Here is a 14702-nt window from a genome sequence, read left to right on the forward strand (position 1 = left end):
GAATCTCACAGTAGATACTTTATTCCATCATCTTCCTCAATGGTAATTTCTACAAGCTCATGAGCAAAATCTCTCTCGTTTTCCTCCTCTTTCGTCTTGGATCTCAGTGTCCCAGCGCTGCCGCAGCTAAAGTAAAAGACAAGCGCAAACGATGAGCAAAGGATCAAGAACAAACAAAAGGAGAAAGACAAACCCGCGCGAGAGAGCGTCCCATTGCCGCTATCGAAACTGGCCGTCCAGAAGAAGTATCCTCTCATCCCTTTGCTGCGCAAGAAGCCCACCTTGTTCCGGATGGATTCCTCGTTGTCGAATCCAATCCACAAGCTTCCAACTTGCGCGTAGGCCGTGACGGTCACATTGTCATACACCACCGTCGCCTTGTCGTCGCCGCTAACAGTCGCCACGATGCCGGCAAACACTGGCGTCGCGTCGCCCGGCCCGGGACTCTTTGCCGGGGCCCCGATTCCAGCCTTGGCGCTGGGGTCACTGAGAATCCACGAGTGGCCATACATTGCCAGGCCGAGCACTCCCTTGTCCGGCCTCAGCCCCGCCGCCATCCACCGCGCGACACCGGCGGCGGTGTTGACGTCACTCTTCGGGTCGTACAGCGCGGTATGGGCGCCGGTCACAGTCGGCTCCCAGCTGCCGTGGTAGTCAAACGCCATGAGCCCGACCCAGTCAAGGTTGGCGTTGATCGATTTCGTGGGGTACGTTCCTCCTCCCACGAACCTGGAAAAAGTCAAAGAGCAGTCAATGCGTAACTTGCGGTACCGCGCGGTGTGAGTTCGTACCTGATGGTGCCCGAGTAGTATACCGCGGCGGTAAGCAGCAGGCGCGGACGGCCCGAGTGGCCGGCCTCCGCGGCCGCGGCGAATCTCCACTCGGCGAAGAGGGTGCCCAGGTTGTCCATGTCGGTCTGGTTCTGCGGGAATTCCCAGTCGAGATCCAGCCCATCGAAGGCGTTTGATCGCGCCAGCGCGATGGAGCTCCAGATGAATGCCGTGCGGGACGAGGCCTTGGACGCCATTGCGGAGAAGGGCTTTGGATCGGCTCCACCGCCGCCGATGGAGAGGAGCGTCTTGAGCGACGGGTTGCGGGACTTGACGGTGCGCGAGAAGGCGGCGATCCGCGCGGCATCGTCGGGGACGACGGTGTTGTCGCTGGCGTTGAGATTGGCGAAGGCGTAGTTGAGGTGCGTGAAGAGCGTGGAGTCGATGGACGAGGCCGGGTACTGATCGGCGGAGTATGCCGGCCAGTAGGCCACCCTCACCACCTTGGTGTTCCTGGGGAAATAGTGCCAGTTCCAGGGATCATTCTTTCTCCAAGGATCTTGGGCCGGGAATGCCGAGACTGCAGCGTAGTGATCACTGGCGACAACGAGGAAAGCGAGGAAGATCGAGGCCAAGCTTCTCCTTTCCATCTCGTTCTCTAGACTTTCTGGATCGTGATCGTGTCGAGAGAATTTATAGCCGGAGAGGAGCAAATCAGCGCACGCAACTGGTAAGAGGTCTTCTCCGATGGACTAGTGGAAGATCCACCACGATCAACTCGTGAAACTTTCGCTGACTTTTACACAGCGTAGCAAAACTTCCACGACGATGAATCAAGTCTTGGCTCTTTTAGTAAATTTGTGGAGCTTTTCTAGTGGAGCATAGCATAATTCTCGATGATTGGAAGGAGAAAGTGACGTGCACTCCAGCAAAAACACCCAAGCGTTACCAAGCTTCGGTCATGGCGAAGACAAAGAAGAAGAAGCCAAAGTAGAATTTGTGTAAAAGAATGTCTCTACACACGCTCAAATCCATGAGCTATCGATCAATCAAAGATCTCTCCAATCCTCTCGAAAGAGCTACCCGAATCGTCTCTATACACTCAAGTCAAATCCATGAGCGATCGATCGATCAATCGAAGATCTTTCCAATCCTCTCGAAAGAGCTACCGTGAATCCAGCGTCGCCGAGGCAGCATTGGCGAGAGCCCCGGTGCTAGAATCATAGCCCGCCGTCCAAAAGAAATAGCCCTTCAAAGCCCTGCTCTTGAGGTACTCCACCTTGGTGGCGATGGACACCGGGCTATCGAATCCAATCCACACACCGCCGCCAAAGCAGTAGGCCGTGACGGTCGTGTTGTCGTACACCGCGGTGGCATTGTTGTCGCGGATGAAGCTGACGATGTCCCGGAAGAACGGCGTGCTGTCGGCCGGCACCCCTACCGCCGCGGCACCAATGCCCGTTGACTCGTTACTGGCCAGGATCCACGACCGGCCGTACATGGCCAGCCCAAGTACGGCCCTGTCCGCGCGGAGCCCCTGGCCAAGCCACGACGTGACGCCGGCGTCGGTGTTGACGCTACTGTCCGGGTTGTACAGCGCGGTATGCGGCCCGACCGTGGTGGGATTCCACGCGCCGTGGTAGTCAAACGCCATGAGTCCAACCCAGTCAAGGTTTGCGTTGACCGCGTCGACCGGGTAGGTGCCAGCGCCCACGTTCTGTACCGTGGCGCGGTAGTATACCGCCGCGGTGAGGAGGAGTGCCGCGCGGCTCGTGGCGGTGGCCTCGGCTTGGATGGCGGCCCTCCACTCGGTCCAGAGGGCGGCGAGGTCGGACATCTCGCGCTGGGACTGGGGGAACTCCCAGTCGAGGTCGAGGCCGTGGAATCCATTGGCGCGCGCAAGGGCGATGGAGCTGTTGATGAATGTGGCGCGGGAGGATGGGGCGGCGGCCATCTCCGCGAAGCGGGTGCTGTTGGATCCGCCGCCGCCGATTGCGATGAGCGTGACGATGGCGGGATTGAGCGCGCGCGCGGCGGGCGTGAATTGGGCGATGTTGCCATTGTCGTCGGGCTGGGGGGAGATCTGGAAGGAGGGATCCAGCTGCGCGAAGGCGTATGTGAGGTGTGTGTAGAGGTGGAGATTGGCGGACGAGACGATTGGGCGCGATGCCAGCCAGTAGCCCAATTTGACGTCGCTGGACGAGGACGAGTGGAAGGAAGCAATGAGAACGCAGAGGAGGAGGGGGAGAATGCTGCGAGGAGCGATCGCCATGGTTTTTCTTCGAGGCAGGGACAAAGATTTGGAGGAACAGGCTTACTTTTTTATATGGAAAGGAAGCCTTCGTCTTTCTTGCGACGTAGAAAAAAATGGAGCGCTCTCACAAGCGCGTTTGTCCAGAAGGATTTGACTTCGGCCCGGTCAAAAACCTCGCCTTTACAATCTTATCCTTGGAAAAAACTTTGCGAAACTCACAAGAACTTTGAGAGCTAAGTTCTCGCAATAAACATCGTTTGGTAACTAATCGAGAAGAAAAAAAGAGATACGAAACAAAGAACCTCTTGCATCACTTCTTCTTGCCGCCTTTTGCTGCTTTGGGATCTTGCGCAGCGGCTGGATCTACCGCTTTCGGCTTGGCCCATTCCTGCAAAACCAGATTTTTATGAGAACTTTGGAAGAACCTCGGAAGAACTAGAATGAGAAAGAACTTCGGAAGAACTAGAATGAGAGGTTGCTCACCCTGAGTACTTGATGCACCTCTGGATCCACGGGTTTCGTGTCGTAGATGAGCGTCGTGAACTCGTCGATCACCAGAGGCTTGCTCTTCACCTTGCGCTTGCGCTTCTCGGTCAGGACCGCCTTGCAAAACTGCTCGATCATTCCCGAGCTGTAGCCCTCGGAGACGTGAGAGATGGTGGAGAGGTTGAAGCGGTCCGTGACGCGACCACCGTGTCTCTCGATCAGAGCTCGCCAAAGCGATGACCGGCAGCCATGGTCGGGATATGGAACGTAGATCCGCTTGTTGAAGAAGTTGGCCAGTGCCGGAGGCTTTCCTGGCGAGTCCTGATCGAAGTAAAACAAAGATCATCAAAACCGAACTTTTGCGTTTGACACGAAAACAATTACCTGAGGACTCGAAGATGTTCCTACGAACATCACACGATCGCCTGGCCTAATGCCTTGGACTTCCTTCAAGAGAGGCTTCTTGTATCGGTTTGCCTTATCTTTCAAACCATAAGTCTTGAGCTTTTTCTTGTCAGTGACAAAAAGCTGCAAGGGAAAACAGGTGTTTCTTCATCCAAGCTCAAAACTTGAACGAGTTTTCACCTTTTCAACCCCGTCGACGTGAACTATGGATGGTGCCATGACTCTCGCAATCTTGAAAGCCATTTGCAACATTTTGGTGGCTTGTTTTCCTGGATACTGTCCGTCTGTAACTTCCGGCGAGAGATTTATGTACGTAGCTCCCGCCGTTCGACATGCTGCATGGACCTACAGAAACTACTGCTCAGTCAAGGAGAAAAAGAAGAAAAAGCTTACCAAGAGCTTCTTCCCATTGAGGCTTCCACCGTAGAGAAGGACTGACTTGATGAAAGGTGCATGCTCATGGACGAAGTCACTGACCAAAGGGAAGACACAGTACTCCATAGCCAGCCTCTTCACCTGTGTCACAGCGATAGAAATCTTTTTGAGAAAATGGAACTTGTGAGCATACCTGAGACATGGAAGGATCCAATCCAACGGGATCCATTTCGAAGTTGGTCCCAAAGAAGCTGTCCGTTGCCACGAACTCGGAGAAGTCCCTCTTGGGATAAGCTTGGATGATGCCGGCCTTGGCGAGCTCGGCATACAAAGACTCGATAGTTCTTTGAGCCGATGTGTCCTTGAGTTTCTTTGGCTTCTTCTTTGGAGGTGGCGCCGCCTCGTCGGCGTCGTCCTTCTTGGCTTCTTTCTTCTCGGGCTTGGCCGCGTCTCCTTTTTGCTTCTTTCGAGCAGCTTTGAGCTCCGCAACTATCTTTTGCTTGACCTTGTCTAAGATTGCTCTCGTAGTTTCGTCAACTTCGAGTCGAATCTGTGAGCTCAACGTCAAACACCGAATAGAAAAGAAGTAAAGATCGGCTCTACCTGTTCAAAGACCATGGGCCGGAGGTGTGACTTGAGCATCTCCATGTCGTGCTTTTGAGTTAACTCGGCAGAGTTATCCTTGTCGTGCCAGTTGCGAGTGTAGAGTTCCAGGCACTCTCGGACGTGCCGAAGGAAAAACTTCGGACAGGATGGTGGCTTCTCCGGATCTTCTTCTGGAAGAACTGGATGAGGAGGAACTGGAGGACCTTTGGCCTTCTTTTTCTTCCCTTCTTTCTTATCCTCCTTCTTGCCTTTCTTCTCCTCGACATGGAAGCCGAGCTTGGGTGGCGGCTGCACAATATACTTGCTGCCTCCATCGGCTGCCTTTGGAAACGGAGGGAAAAAGCCTGTATCCGGGTCGCGGTGGTCGTTCAGCCACTTGTTTATGCTCTCTTGGATGATCTCCCTCATCTCTTGGCCCTCGAGGTCGATGAGCTGCTCCTTCGCTATCCTCATTGCGTCCAGATATTCGTCATAGTTTAGAAGCTGGATGCTTCGTCTCTTGAGCTGTATCTCCCTGAGGCGTCCAAAAGCCGCGTCTTGAGCAGCGGAGCGAGCAAAAGGATTTATATCTGCATGCAAAGAGAATTAGTATCTGCCTGGGTAAAGAATTCCTTACGTACTAAGTAATGACATCTCATTGTTTGCATCATGCTTGACTCGGCAGCGAAAGAGAAAGCCTCGAGCACTTTGGTGGAGTTAAGAAAAGACGTGTAAGAAAATAACTCTCGATAGATGGAAAAGGATACGCAGATTGCATTCTAATGGCAGCAGCTTCCGAAGACAATGGTTCGTGTCCAGCTTGTTGCTTCTTCAAAGCTTCTTCTTGCACAGTGCTGTAGAAGAAACGAGAAATCAAAACCAGAAGAAAAACGAGAGAGAGAGAGAGAGAGAGAGAGATTAAAAAATAAAAAACAAGGGAGGGAAAAGGACCGTGTTTTTGCCATCTGATTGACACGCTCTCGTGCTTGCCTCCCCCGTTCATTAGCCTAGACACTTGATCAAAGAAAATGCAAGTTAATTCAAGAACAAAATCATAGAAAACAGCCACTAACCTGCAATAGCGCGATTGCCTGCTCTGGAGTATACGGCGGGAATGGAAAGTCTTTGAATGGATCCACCACTTCCTCCTTCTCTTCCTCTTCTTCGAACACTTGCTCCAGAGCTTTGGCCTCTTCCCCTTCCTTTCTCCTCTTCTCTTCGGCCTCTTTCCTGGCTTGTTCCTCGAGCTCTTTCTCGGCTCGGTGCTTCTCCATCACTTTATGCTGGACAGCTAGCGAGTAGCTGGTTAAGAGCGACTTTGAGACTACAAAACCTCTCAAAAACGAACCAGAAACTTCTCCCGGATTTCGAGATTTTTGGCATTGTCATTCACTAGGTGCCGCGGAGGAATGATCTCTACAGTGTCTGGAGACAACGTCATGTTCACCTGAAAGCAAAAGGAAACGATCAAGGAAAAGAGAGAGAGAGAGATGAAGAAGAAAAAAGCGTTTCTACCAAGGTGTCTTCAAGATTGATGACTTCCTTTCCAGTGTTCAAATGCACCATCCACTGAAAATCACAACTCTTTGAAAAGTTAGCGTCCCAAAAACACCTCGAACTTACGTGCTTGATCTCCAGTATCCTTCCGACCACTGCCTCGAGCGTCTTCATGCAGTCCATGCGTTTTTGAGGATGGACTAGCTAGAAAGAGTTTACTTTAGCAGCGCAACCAAAGAGAAAAAGAAATGAGAGAGCACAACCATGTCGGAGCATTCCTCGAGAAGCTTGTAAGCTTTCGAGTACTTGACGTAAATCCGACAATAGTCCACCAGGTTCTTGCGGCAAGAAAGAAAGAAAGACTGAGAAAGAGCGATGCAAAGCTGCTAGAATGTAGCGAAGGGAAAGGGGAAGCTACCTGAGGTCCCTGGAATGTGTAAGTGGGAACTTCCAGCTTCAAAACAGACACGAGCTCCCGCATTGCGTCCTCCCACAGATTATCATACGTTCTGCGGCAAAGTCACAGAAGTCTTTCATTCTTTCTTGCTTCTCTTTCTTGCGTTTCTTTCTTGTTCTAGATGGAAAACTTACACGTGAGACATTGGATCCGCGAGGCGCCAGAGAAAATGGAGGAGAAATCGCGGCGGAGACGAGAAAGTTTGCTCGAGCGAAAGGGCTTTGCCACAACTAACCCCTGGCCCCGGGCGATTAGGGCACACGTGGCAGTTAATTGCGTTTTCCTTTAAGAGCTAGTTTAAAAGTTTAACGGTGTTTATTTGTTAGCTTTGATAAAATTCCAGTTCTAGGTAGTGCCCAAAATTTTTTCTCTTGTCCTCTTAGAATTCGTTCGCGCTGCTCCAGAGGGAGCGAGAGCTCACATATCGCGCGAGCCCAGGCCCTTGACTTTGTTCTGGAGTAGCGAATCGTTCACAAACTTTAGAGACTCTGACAGTCTAGAGAGGAGATTGATCAACGCGATCACTTCGTTTCTTTGGAGATTGAGCTGCGAGGAAGAAGAAAAGAGCGTAAGTTCTATGTTCTTGACAACAAAAGAGAGAGGAAGAAGGAAGTTTATACCGAATGCGGCGTTTCTTCCGAGAACAAAATCTTGAGGGCGGTGCCTAGACCAAGTGTCTGGAGTTTTCCCCACAGGCGGCATTTTTCACACCCGACACAGTCCATAAGAGCACTGCGGAGAAAGAAAACAACGATGGTCAGGATCGCCAAGCAACGCAAAACACGCAGAGAAAAGACGATCAAACCTGATTTTCCGGAAGTGCTCTTGGATATGGCTTTTGAGCTCGCCTCCATCCACGCTTCTCAGCTGAGCCTCGTCGAAAGGAACCGGGCACAAGTTTAGCAGCCGCTGGCTTGTGACCAAGTCCTTAATCAGCAACTGCGTTGTGGCGTCCTCGATCGTGTTGCCAGTGCTGTACTCGGCTTGAGCAAGAAACGCGGAGGCCTACTCGGTCAGACAATCCACGATAGAAATAAAAAACCTCTGGCAAGTTTTGAAACAAGAAAAACACTTTACCTTGTTTACTGCTCGAAGCACGAAGAGATAGACGAAATAGAGGTTCTTCACACGGTCGGGGTATTGCACCACACGCTCATGAAGGAGAGTGTAATTCGGCCCCCACTGCAGAGAGAAACAATACAAAAACCAGTGTGAAACGTTCTGTTTGATGCGAGAAGTGCGTTAGAATAAAGAAAAAAGAAACTACGTACGTGGTTTGTGGATTCATCCAATAAATAATCGGATGCTATATGGACAGAGATAGAGGAATGCAAACCGGATATCAGCTTGTAGAGGATCCGCCTCTCCGTGCAGACATCCTTGTGCGCGTCTATCAAAATCAAAACAGAAAACAATCAGAGCATTTGGAGCGACCTGAGTAAACAAACGAACTTTTGTACCTTTGAAACAGTTCATCTTGTAGATCGTGTCCCAGATGCGGTGAGCCGATGCACCGATGTAGCCAGTGTATCTCTCGGGATTCAGCACGAGATTTACGTACGTCATCTCCGCTGGAAAGAAAGCGAGTGAGATGAAAGCAGTGGTGCTACACATACCATTGTCTGTTTCGTTGTCATACGTCCAGGGATTGTCAGCTTCGGTCCAGCCATGGAAAGCTTGGTTGTCTAGCGTTCTGTCCACAGTGGCCTGTGGCTTTCCTTCTTGACACTTTGGATCCGCTGGCGAAAGTTGGCCACTCGGCCGTTTGAAAGTCTCGGGGAACTCGTTCTCCGGGCACTCGCAAACGCTACAGTCGCGGAGATGGCACATACCATCGTCCGGCCAGAACGGGCAATCGCACCAAAGTTTCACCTGGGACGAGAAGAACGTAAGAAAAACAAGGAAGAACAACGAAAGTAGCGATCGATCACCTTGAAGTATCGAAAGAATGGCTTCTTTACAAGGCTCTGGAGCGCAGGGAAAACAACTTCCTCGTTGATGGTGTCCACGGTTTTGTAGTCACACTGGCAGTCTTCCACAACTCCAGAGAGCTTCTGCGAATTCTATACGCAAAAAATTCTTGCAGTGAGAATGAAAGAAGAGAAGAATTTTTCCAGCATTCTCTGGAAAGAACTTACGTGATGCGGCCAAGGGCACGGGAAGTACGCCCTGTAGTTGAAAAACGAAGGAGACGTCCCAGTCACGCTCATTGCGAAGATCGCCACCAGCGCCGCCAGCACCGCCCAACTCCATAGCCGGCGGCGCAAACCCTTCCTCCGCTTCTTTCCCCTAGCCTCCAGCTCCTCGTGATGATCCTGCCCATTCTCGGCCGATCCCATGCCAATTCCCCCAGAATGCCACTCCCAGATCCCAGCACCGCCTTATATTGCGCCACAGATCACTCACCAGCGTCGGCGACGACAGCAATGCTGTGAATCACGCAACTAGACACGGCGATCGCCTCGATTAGCGCTCCTCGCGACATGGAATTCCTGACAAATCGATGCGCCAGTCCCTTCGCTCACCTCCCTGTGGCGCTGCGATACGATGGAAGACTTCCATAACAAAAAAATGCGCGTGTTTGAATGAGAAAAAACCAAACCCTCGAGCTCATGAAGTGGCAGTCCAGTGAGAGCACGCCACGTGGACACAATGGCGCGTCCTGCCAAACGTTTAATTCCTCCAAGCCTCCATTTTGGAAGAAACTTCCAACCATGGAAGAAAAATCAAACTCAAACTATCCATGGTTGTGCATCATAACTTTCGATTAAATTTTATCCCTGGCCGCCAAACAAGAGCTAAGGTTCGAAGAGATTGATCATCAAAATTCTCTGTTCTTTTCAATGGTTTCTCTCTCGAAAGGAAAGAGAGAAGGAACAAAAAACATTGGCACTTACTTCTATTCGAGTTGGGGGTGGTGATTACTTACAGCGTCGATTGTGTAGTTTGTGTGTTGTTGCGAGCTAGCGTTGTCGTCGTCGGAGTTCTTATTGCACAGGCAGTCCGGGAGAGGATTCGTGTAGAACGCTTCCTCGGTCCGGAAGCGGTCCTTGCCTTTGCTACCCACGACAGGGCCTTTTCGTTTCCTAGGAGCGCCTTGCCTACGAAAAAAGAGACGAGAGAAAAAGCTTTCATCAAAAGCCCAGGAACGAAAGCGAAAAGAGGGAGTAGCAAGTGGTGAGATCTTTTATCCAAACCTGCGCTTGTGGATGTCTATGATCCTCTTTGACAGCTCCGAGTCCTCGAGCACACCACTTTCGGTCTTGCCTATCAGATCGACCAGCGCTTTCCTGGTGAAACACGGAAAAGAGAAAAAGCACCAAAGCCCGTCAGAAGGATTTTGCTCACGAGAAGCTTTACGCGCGGCCAACTTGCCTGTCTGGTATTATCGTCTTTCGGTGACCGAGATACCTCCTGTGGCCTTCCACTGCACGGGCCATGTTTCCCGAGTAGGATGGCACGAAGACGTCAGCCTCGACTGACATGATGTAGTCCAAAGCCGCCATTTGCGATGCATGCCTCGAGAATTGTGCGAGCGCGGCCGGCGTAGCAACTGTTTCCTATTCCACAAAAAATATATATAAGAACACAGGAAGAACTAAAAAGAAAACGCAAGAATGTAGATTACCTTTCTCATCAAGTTTGGAAACCGTGCCTGTAGCTCCTGCATTCGCTCGTTCCCACCATATATCTCTCCTGCCGCAACGTAAATTCGGGTCGCCGAAGGGTATCCTAGCGCTTGCAAGAAAATGCCAACTTCTTTGGGTGTTAAAGGACAGAAGCCCTTGGCTCGCTGCTCCGTGGCATTTATAATCTTTACCTTCCAATGGGCTGTGCTCTCCCTGGGGCAAAAATGCCGGATTAAAACAATTTTCTCACGAAAAGGAGAATTCTTAATCGTACCGTATATCTGCAAGCTCATCTGACTCGTCTTGAGTAAGCCCATGCGTACAGCCGCTGAAGGCTAGCATATCCTTCTCGTAGCGAAGATGCAAAGCAATATACGGTCCGTGCATCCTCATCCTGTCCACGAGCATCTGCTCGACAGCACACGACTTAGATCACAATCTAGCAAACTCGACTCAGCCTGCCTTTCCGAATTCCTCTATGCGAGAGGAGAAACGAAGCGCGTCATAGTGAACTCGACACCGGAGCTTTTGTATGTCAGCCGGCAAACCGTTGTTCGCTAGCCGCGAGTCCGACTTCACCGCACGAATAACCTGGATTGAACAGAGGTTGCGGAACCGGTTTGGTTGATTGAATGAGAAGCATACCTGGTATTCGTCGAACAAGGGAGCAATTTCTTCCTCGTAATACTTCACGTTGGACCAGCTCCTAAACTGCTTGCGAGACTTCGGAAGGTCGGCAACCTCCTTGGGCAGCTTCCTGACGATATCTACATCCTGCTCTAGTGCCTCTATGAAGTAGTCCTCATTAAAGATGTCTGAAAATTTGCTGCACGAAACCAAAAAAGAAAATTCGTGGACGCGTTCTTGAAGCACTAGTCAAGCACGAAAATTTTCCCTCACCTAGAATCCTGCCAAAAGGAACGCTTGTCCAGCTCCGGGATGACGAGGGTTGCGTTCAAAATTCTCGCTACTGCTACCATGTCACAAATCTGGCATGAAAAAACAAAGCTGTCAAAACAAGTGACCAGTTCCCAGCAATATGACATTACCCCTGCGCGCATCTGATTCAATCCCCCATTGCTCTGGACGACCAAGAAGCCTCTTGATGGCCCCTTGCTAGCTGCGAGTGCACAATAAAAACAAAGACCCCCCACCATCAACTCGTGCTTCTTTAAACAATTGGAATTGATTGACACAAACCTTTATACTTCCGGCTCGGCAACACGCAAGGCACAAATCCCCGGTTTGGTGGGTGCTTCCACAGCTAAAATCCATCCAACCAGCACACAAAAGGCAAAACAAAGAGAGAAACTTTTAATCAAGAACAAGCACAACCAAATTTCGTTTAGCTTACCTTCTTGTCAAGACTGGAGCTCGAATCCTGCTTTGTTCCTCGAAAGAAATGGAGAGGAGCCTCCTCCCACGTCCACTTCATGGGATCGCGGCCATGAATTTGCTGCTGCTGCGCCCCGCCAAGATCCCCAATCGCGGCTGGAAATCGCTGCTCCTTGCTGGCCAGGAGCAGGGAATGGAGCGCTGGGAAGAAATAGGTCGACATGAGAGCCGCGAGCGTGACGCTGAGATAGGCGGCAATCCAGACCAATCGCGCAACCGGCCCCGTGGAAGAAAGGCGCCGGATCTTCGCAATCGTCATCGCTGCTATTCCTGCTCGTCACAAAAAGGAGAGGATCATCCATTCTATGTCTAGAGACGCCGCTGCTACGACCGATCCATTGCCCCGTGCCATCACGCCAGGAGCTCTCCTCCCATCGCTCTCCGAAATTCCGCTCGCCTAAAACCTTGCGAGGAGGACGAAAGAAAGATGCGAGGCAGCAGACCTAATCCAGCCCCGGGCGATCGCCCCGGCGGCGGCGGCGAGCGGGCGCATCGAAGAAAGAAGAGCGAGGAGAGGAAGAACAAGCTCAATCTACATTTGTCGCTAGCGGCGCTCGCGCCGGCGCCAAAGAATGCCACGCCGCGCCATGCGATCTAGCAGCAAGAATCATCGTCCTCAATCATCACGCGGCGTGGGGGCGAGCTATAGCGAATGATCCAGGCGCGCTAGAACTCCTCTTTCTCTCTCTCATCAAAGTACTACCAAGGGAGGGCTCACTCTGGAAACGGTCCATGCTACTACACACACTTCACTCTACACACTGAAAATATTAAAATAGCATACTTTCTCTCGCGACTGGGATTCGAACCCCCGACGCCATTTTTCCTTCGCCCATCTTCGTCAATCGCTGGCCACCATCGCCACCATCGCCAAAGGACTTTCACAAGATCGTTTTTTTTCTCTCCTTTTTTCCTGGTGTGCTTGATGATGAACTCTAGGACGATACGATTCAATCCTAGCTTCCTCTCGGCTCTGTCCGTTTGATTTCATCATCGTCATTTTGGATGCGAGGATCACGTCTCTAGATTGGTTTGTCATCGATTTCGATCCGGACGATCAAAGCTGCGTCGTGCTTCTTCATCTTCTTCTTCTTAGTTTTCACTAGTTTGCACTGCAATCAACATGACCAAGTAGAAAGAGTATAGAAGTCCGAGATTTACAAAGTACGTACCTCCCGTCACATGACTCTCAGAATTCCAGGCTTAGTTTTTTGGAAAATCCGTTGCCACCAGCCTCCGCCACCGTTGATTTCTCGTCAATGTCTGCGACGCCCTTTGTACTCTTGATGCCTCGAGTTCTGCTAATGCCCAGCCTTGGAAGTCCGCGATTTAAACCATCGAGCAGTACACATGCCTTGCATAGTTTCTGCGAAAATTTTAAAGCGTGATATAGATAGTTGCTTGAAAGAAGGAAAAAAAAGACACTTACCTGGCTAGAAATGTATCCACACCGAGAGCAAACGCCTTGGACTGGCATCCTAGCAGTGGATGAAATTCTAAAGTCCTCTCCAGACTTAATTATGTCAACTATCGCCCGAGGTCTGAATAGTCCAGAGTGAGCAGTGACAAAGGAAAAATGGTAAAGTCCATGACCTGATAGCCTCCAAGTCCTTGATAAAGTCTCGGGCATACCCTCGGTAGGCGTTCGGCGAGTAAATACCTGCAAGCCAAAGTACGCTGGTTACTTTCGAACTACTGCTGAAGGAAAATCCTCACATTCTGTAGAGAAATAGTCAAGCTTCTTGAAGTACGCATACATGACGATCTCTTTCTCGTATGTGTACTTGAAAGGCTTGCACCGTGGTAATGCACCCTCTTCACCTGTCATTATAGCGGTACATCGACTTAAGCTGTCCTGGCAATAGTCAAGTTCTCTTGGAATGAACGAGAAAACGGAACGAAAGTGGAGCTGCTAAACATACCGAGCAATGTCGCCTCGTAACAGATTGAGCAAAATTGTCTCAGCCATATCATCCGCGTTGTGCCCGGTTGCCATTTTGTCAGCCTTCATCAGAGCCGCTCCTCTGTCCAAGGCCTGCGAAAAAACGAGCCAAGTCTCTGTAGCTTTGGAGAGAGAGAGAGAGAGAGATAGAAAAACAAAAAAGGATCTACCTGTCGCCGGAATACACCGCAGAAGGTGCAGTTGTTCTTGCGTCCAATCTCTTTGACGATTTCATCCATGGTCCACCCGTAAAGCTCTTTGTAGGACAAGACCTTCAGAGGAATGCCATACTGCAAGAGAGAGCAAAACAAAAGAACAAAAGAAACTTACGTAAGAACGCAAGAAAAAATGGACATGGTGAAAATCTACCTGGACTTCGTTTCGCTTGACAGTCTCGAGGGAGTCATCCCGATACCCGGAAATTCCCTCGTCGATGGACAACAAGAAGAGATCCAGTCCATAGTCGTGCCTCGTATTAAGCTCCGAGAGAATGTGCGCAAGCACAGTAGAATCTAGAAGAAGGAATAAACAGTGAGCTAGAAAAGATGGACTAAAACTCTCTACCTTTGCCGCCAGAAGCTGCGATTGCGACCCTCTCCCCCTTCTTGAACAGCTGATTTTGCGTGATCGTCTCGTGAACTTCATCCTCGAGCAATTGAAAGAAGCATTCTCGGCAAACCTGGACGATCGCCTCGCAATCAACACCTTGGCGAGAAATATGATCGAAATTTCACCTTGTGTCCAGTCTTTGGCCGTCGCAGCGCCTGGCGCCTCTCCCCGCAGTGCTCGCACTGGCGCACCATTCGATCGATCGAAGGAACCCTAAAATGAGAGCGGCATATCCGTTGAATCTTTACCCCATCTGTTTAAAACCCAAAACCACAAGGGCTTGGTTCTCTTCGCGGAC

The 14702-nt window shown here is 50.7% G+C and overlaps 7 protein-coding genes across 8 annotated transcripts; all 7 read right to left on the reverse strand.

The window, feature by feature from the left end:
• Positions 1-5: 5 nt before the first annotated feature.
• LOC9655944 (class V chitinase) lies at positions 6-1420 on the reverse strand. The gene is made up of 2 exons (XM_024679053.1): positions 763-1420; positions 6-715 (listed from the first exon to the last, which is right to left on the reverse strand). Exons 1-2 carry the CDS (start codon positions 1418-1420, stop codon positions 6-8), a joined length of 1368 nt encoding a protein of 455 aa, XP_024534821.1.
• Positions 1421-1935: 515 nt separating this feature from the next.
• On the reverse strand, positions 1936-3042 carry LOC9656676 (class V chitinase). The gene has a single exon (XM_002974038.1). The coding sequence runs from the start codon at positions 3040-3042 to the stop codon at positions 1936-1938; it is 1107 nt and encodes a 368-aa protein (XP_002974084.1).
• Positions 3043-3069: 27 nt separating this feature from the next.
• Positions 3070-5982, reverse strand: LOC9656677 (IQ and AAA domain-containing protein 1). The gene is made up of 11 exons (XM_002974039.2): positions 5949-5982; positions 5827-5889; positions 5643-5729; positions 5517-5581; positions 4894-5465; positions 4484-4840; positions 4309-4431; positions 4096-4260; positions 3895-4038; positions 3508-3831; positions 3070-3412 (listed from the first exon to the last, which is right to left on the reverse strand). The coding sequence occupies exons 2-11, from the start codon at positions 5838-5840 to the stop codon at positions 3335-3337; spliced, it is 1929 nt and encodes a 642-aa protein (XP_002974085.2). The 5' UTR covers positions 5841-5889; positions 5949-5982; the 3' UTR covers positions 3070-3334.
• Positions 5983-6105: 123 nt separating this feature from the next.
• Positions 6106-7058, reverse strand: LOC112347668 (IQ and AAA domain-containing protein 1-like). The gene is made up of 7 exons (XM_024678929.1): positions 6964-7058; positions 6791-6881; positions 6636-6710; positions 6499-6576; positions 6391-6444; positions 6224-6322; positions 6106-6166 (listed from the first exon to the last, which is right to left on the reverse strand). The coding sequence occupies exons 1-7, from the start codon at positions 6972-6974 to the stop codon at positions 6149-6151; spliced, it is 426 nt and encodes a 141-aa protein (XP_024534697.1). The 5' UTR covers positions 6975-7058; the 3' UTR covers positions 6106-6148.
• A 64-nt stretch (positions 7059-7122) lies between these two features.
• LOC9656678 (endoplasmic reticulum oxidoreductin-2) lies at positions 7123-9419 on the reverse strand. Its single transcript, XM_002974040.2, has 9 exons — positions 8968-9419; positions 8761-8892; positions 8446-8701; positions 8290-8400; positions 8101-8219; positions 7907-8011; positions 7635-7834; positions 7450-7561; positions 7123-7375 (listed from the first exon to the last, which is right to left on the reverse strand). Exons 1-9 carry the CDS (start codon positions 9166-9168, stop codon positions 7247-7249), a joined length of 1365 nt encoding a protein of 454 aa, XP_002974086.2. The 5' UTR covers positions 9169-9419; the 3' UTR covers positions 7123-7246.
• Positions 9420-9643: 224 nt separating this feature from the next.
• Positions 9644-12459, reverse strand: LOC9656679 (O-fucosyltransferase 7). Of its 2 annotated transcripts, XM_024678913.1 has the most exons (11): positions 11813-12459; positions 11659-11722; positions 11508-11578; positions 11359-11447; positions 11104-11284; positions 10921-11049; positions 10733-10866; positions 10458-10671; positions 10205-10389; positions 10027-10119; positions 9644-9930 (listed from the first exon to the last, which is right to left on the reverse strand). In XM_024678913.1, exons 1-11 carry the CDS (start codon positions 12110-12112, stop codon positions 9729-9731), a joined length of 1662 nt encoding a protein of 553 aa, XP_024534681.1. In that variant the 5' UTR covers positions 12113-12459; the 3' UTR covers positions 9644-9728. The 2 variants fall into 2 exon arrangements, with proteins under 2 accessions (XP_024534681.1, XP_024534680.1); XM_024678912.1 differs by having other exon boundaries at positions 11359-11578.
• Positions 12460-12601: 142 nt separating this feature from the next.
• On the reverse strand, positions 12602-14692 carry LOC9656680 (cytoplasmic tRNA 2-thiolation protein 1). Its single transcript, XM_002974042.2, has 10 exons — positions 14530-14692; positions 14360-14474; positions 14165-14307; positions 13966-14085; positions 13776-13888; positions 13570-13703; positions 13447-13513; positions 13283-13394; positions 13026-13219; positions 12602-12965 (listed from the first exon to the last, which is right to left on the reverse strand). The coding sequence occupies exons 1-9, from the start codon at positions 14596-14598 to the stop codon at positions 13043-13045; spliced, it is 1050 nt and encodes a 349-aa protein (XP_002974088.1). The 5' UTR covers positions 14599-14692; the 3' UTR covers positions 12602-12965; positions 13026-13042.
• Positions 14693-14702: the final 10 nt, after the last annotated feature.

The sequence above is a fragment of the Selaginella moellendorffii genome, unplaced genomic scaffold (assembly GCF_000143415.4).
Source record: "Selaginella moellendorffii unplaced genomic scaffold, v1.0 SELMOscaffold_23, whole genome shotgun sequence".
In the NCBI taxonomy this organism is placed as follows: Eukaryota; Viridiplantae; Streptophyta; class Lycopodiopsida; order Selaginellales; family Selaginellaceae; genus Selaginella; species Selaginella moellendorffii.

What these genes read in the sequence shown, in the direction of transcription:
- LOC9655944 (XM_024679053.1), bottom strand. Translation starts at nt 1,420, where the DNA reads ATGGAAAGGAGAAGCTTGGCCTCGATCTTCCTCGCTTTCCTCGTTGTC. An exon ending in CACACCGCGCGGTACCGCAA is followed by an intron (nt 716 to 762) that starts GTTACGCATTGA and finishes TCGTGGGAGGAG; the next exon opens with GAACGTACCCCACGAAATCG.
- LOC9656676 (XM_002974038.1), bottom strand. Translation starts at nt 3,042, where the DNA reads ATGGCGATCGCTCCTCGCAGCATTCTCCCCCTCCTCCTCTGCGTTCTC.
- LOC9656677 (XM_002974039.2), bottom strand. An exon ending in CAATGAGATGTCATTACTTA is followed by an intron (nt 5,466 to 5,516) that starts GTACGTAAGGAA and finishes CTTTGCATGCAG; the next exon opens with ATATAAATCCTTTTGCTCGC. An exon ending in GAACATCTTCGAGTCCTCAG is followed by an intron (nt 3,832 to 3,894) that starts GTAATTGTTTTC and finishes TACTTCGATCAG; the next exon opens with GACTCGCCAGGAAAGCCTCC.
- LOC112347668 (XM_024678929.1), bottom strand. An exon ending in TCGAGGAATGCTCCGACATG is followed by an intron (nt 6,577 to 6,635) that starts GTTGTGCTCTCT and finishes AACTCTTTCTAG; the next exon opens with CTAGTCCATCCTCAAAAACG. An exon ending in TCAATCTTGAAGACACCTTG is followed by an intron (nt 6,323 to 6,390) that starts GTAGAAACGCTT and finishes TTTTGCTTTCAG; the next exon opens with GTGAACATGACGTTGTCTCC.
- LOC9656678 (XM_002974040.2), bottom strand. Translation starts at nt 9,168, where the DNA reads ATGGGATCGGCCGAGAATGGGCAGGATCATCACGAGGAGCTGGAGGCT. An exon ending in CGTGCCCTTGGCCGCATCAC is followed by an intron (nt 8,893 to 8,967) that starts GTAAGTTCTTTC and finishes TTTTGCGTATAG; the next exon opens with AATTCGCAGAAGCTCTCTGG. An exon ending in GAGCACTTCCGGAAAATCAG is followed by an intron (nt 7,562 to 7,634) that starts GTTTGATCGTCT and finishes CTTTCTCCGCAG; the next exon opens with TGCTCTTATGGACTGTGTCG.
- LOC9656679 (XM_024678912.1), bottom strand. Translation starts at nt 12,112, where the DNA reads ATGACGATTGCGAAGATCCGGCGCCTTTCTTCCACGGGGCCGGTTGCG. An exon ending in GATGAGCTTGCAGATATACG is followed by an intron (nt 10,672 to 10,732) that starts GTACGATTAAGA and finishes TTTTTGCCCCAG; the next exon opens with GGAGAGCACAGCCCATTGGA. An exon ending in TTCCAAACTTGATGAGAAAG is followed by an intron (nt 10,390 to 10,457) that starts GTAATCTACATT and finishes TTTGTGGAATAG; the next exon opens with GAAACAGTTGCTACGCCGGC.
- LOC9656680 (XM_002974042.2), bottom strand. Translation starts at nt 14,598, where the DNA reads ATGGTGCGCCAGTGCGAGCACTGCGGGGAGAGGCGCCAGGCGCTGCGA. An exon ending in CGCAGCTTCTGGCGGCAAAG is followed by an intron (nt 14,308 to 14,359) that starts GTAGAGAGTTTT and finishes TCCTTCTTCTAG; the next exon opens with ATTCTACTGTGCTTGCGCAC. An exon ending in GCGGTGTATTCCGGCGACAG is followed by an intron (nt 13,889 to 13,965) that starts GTAGATCCTTTT and finishes GTTTTTTCGCAG; the next exon opens with GCCTTGGACAGAGGAGCGGC.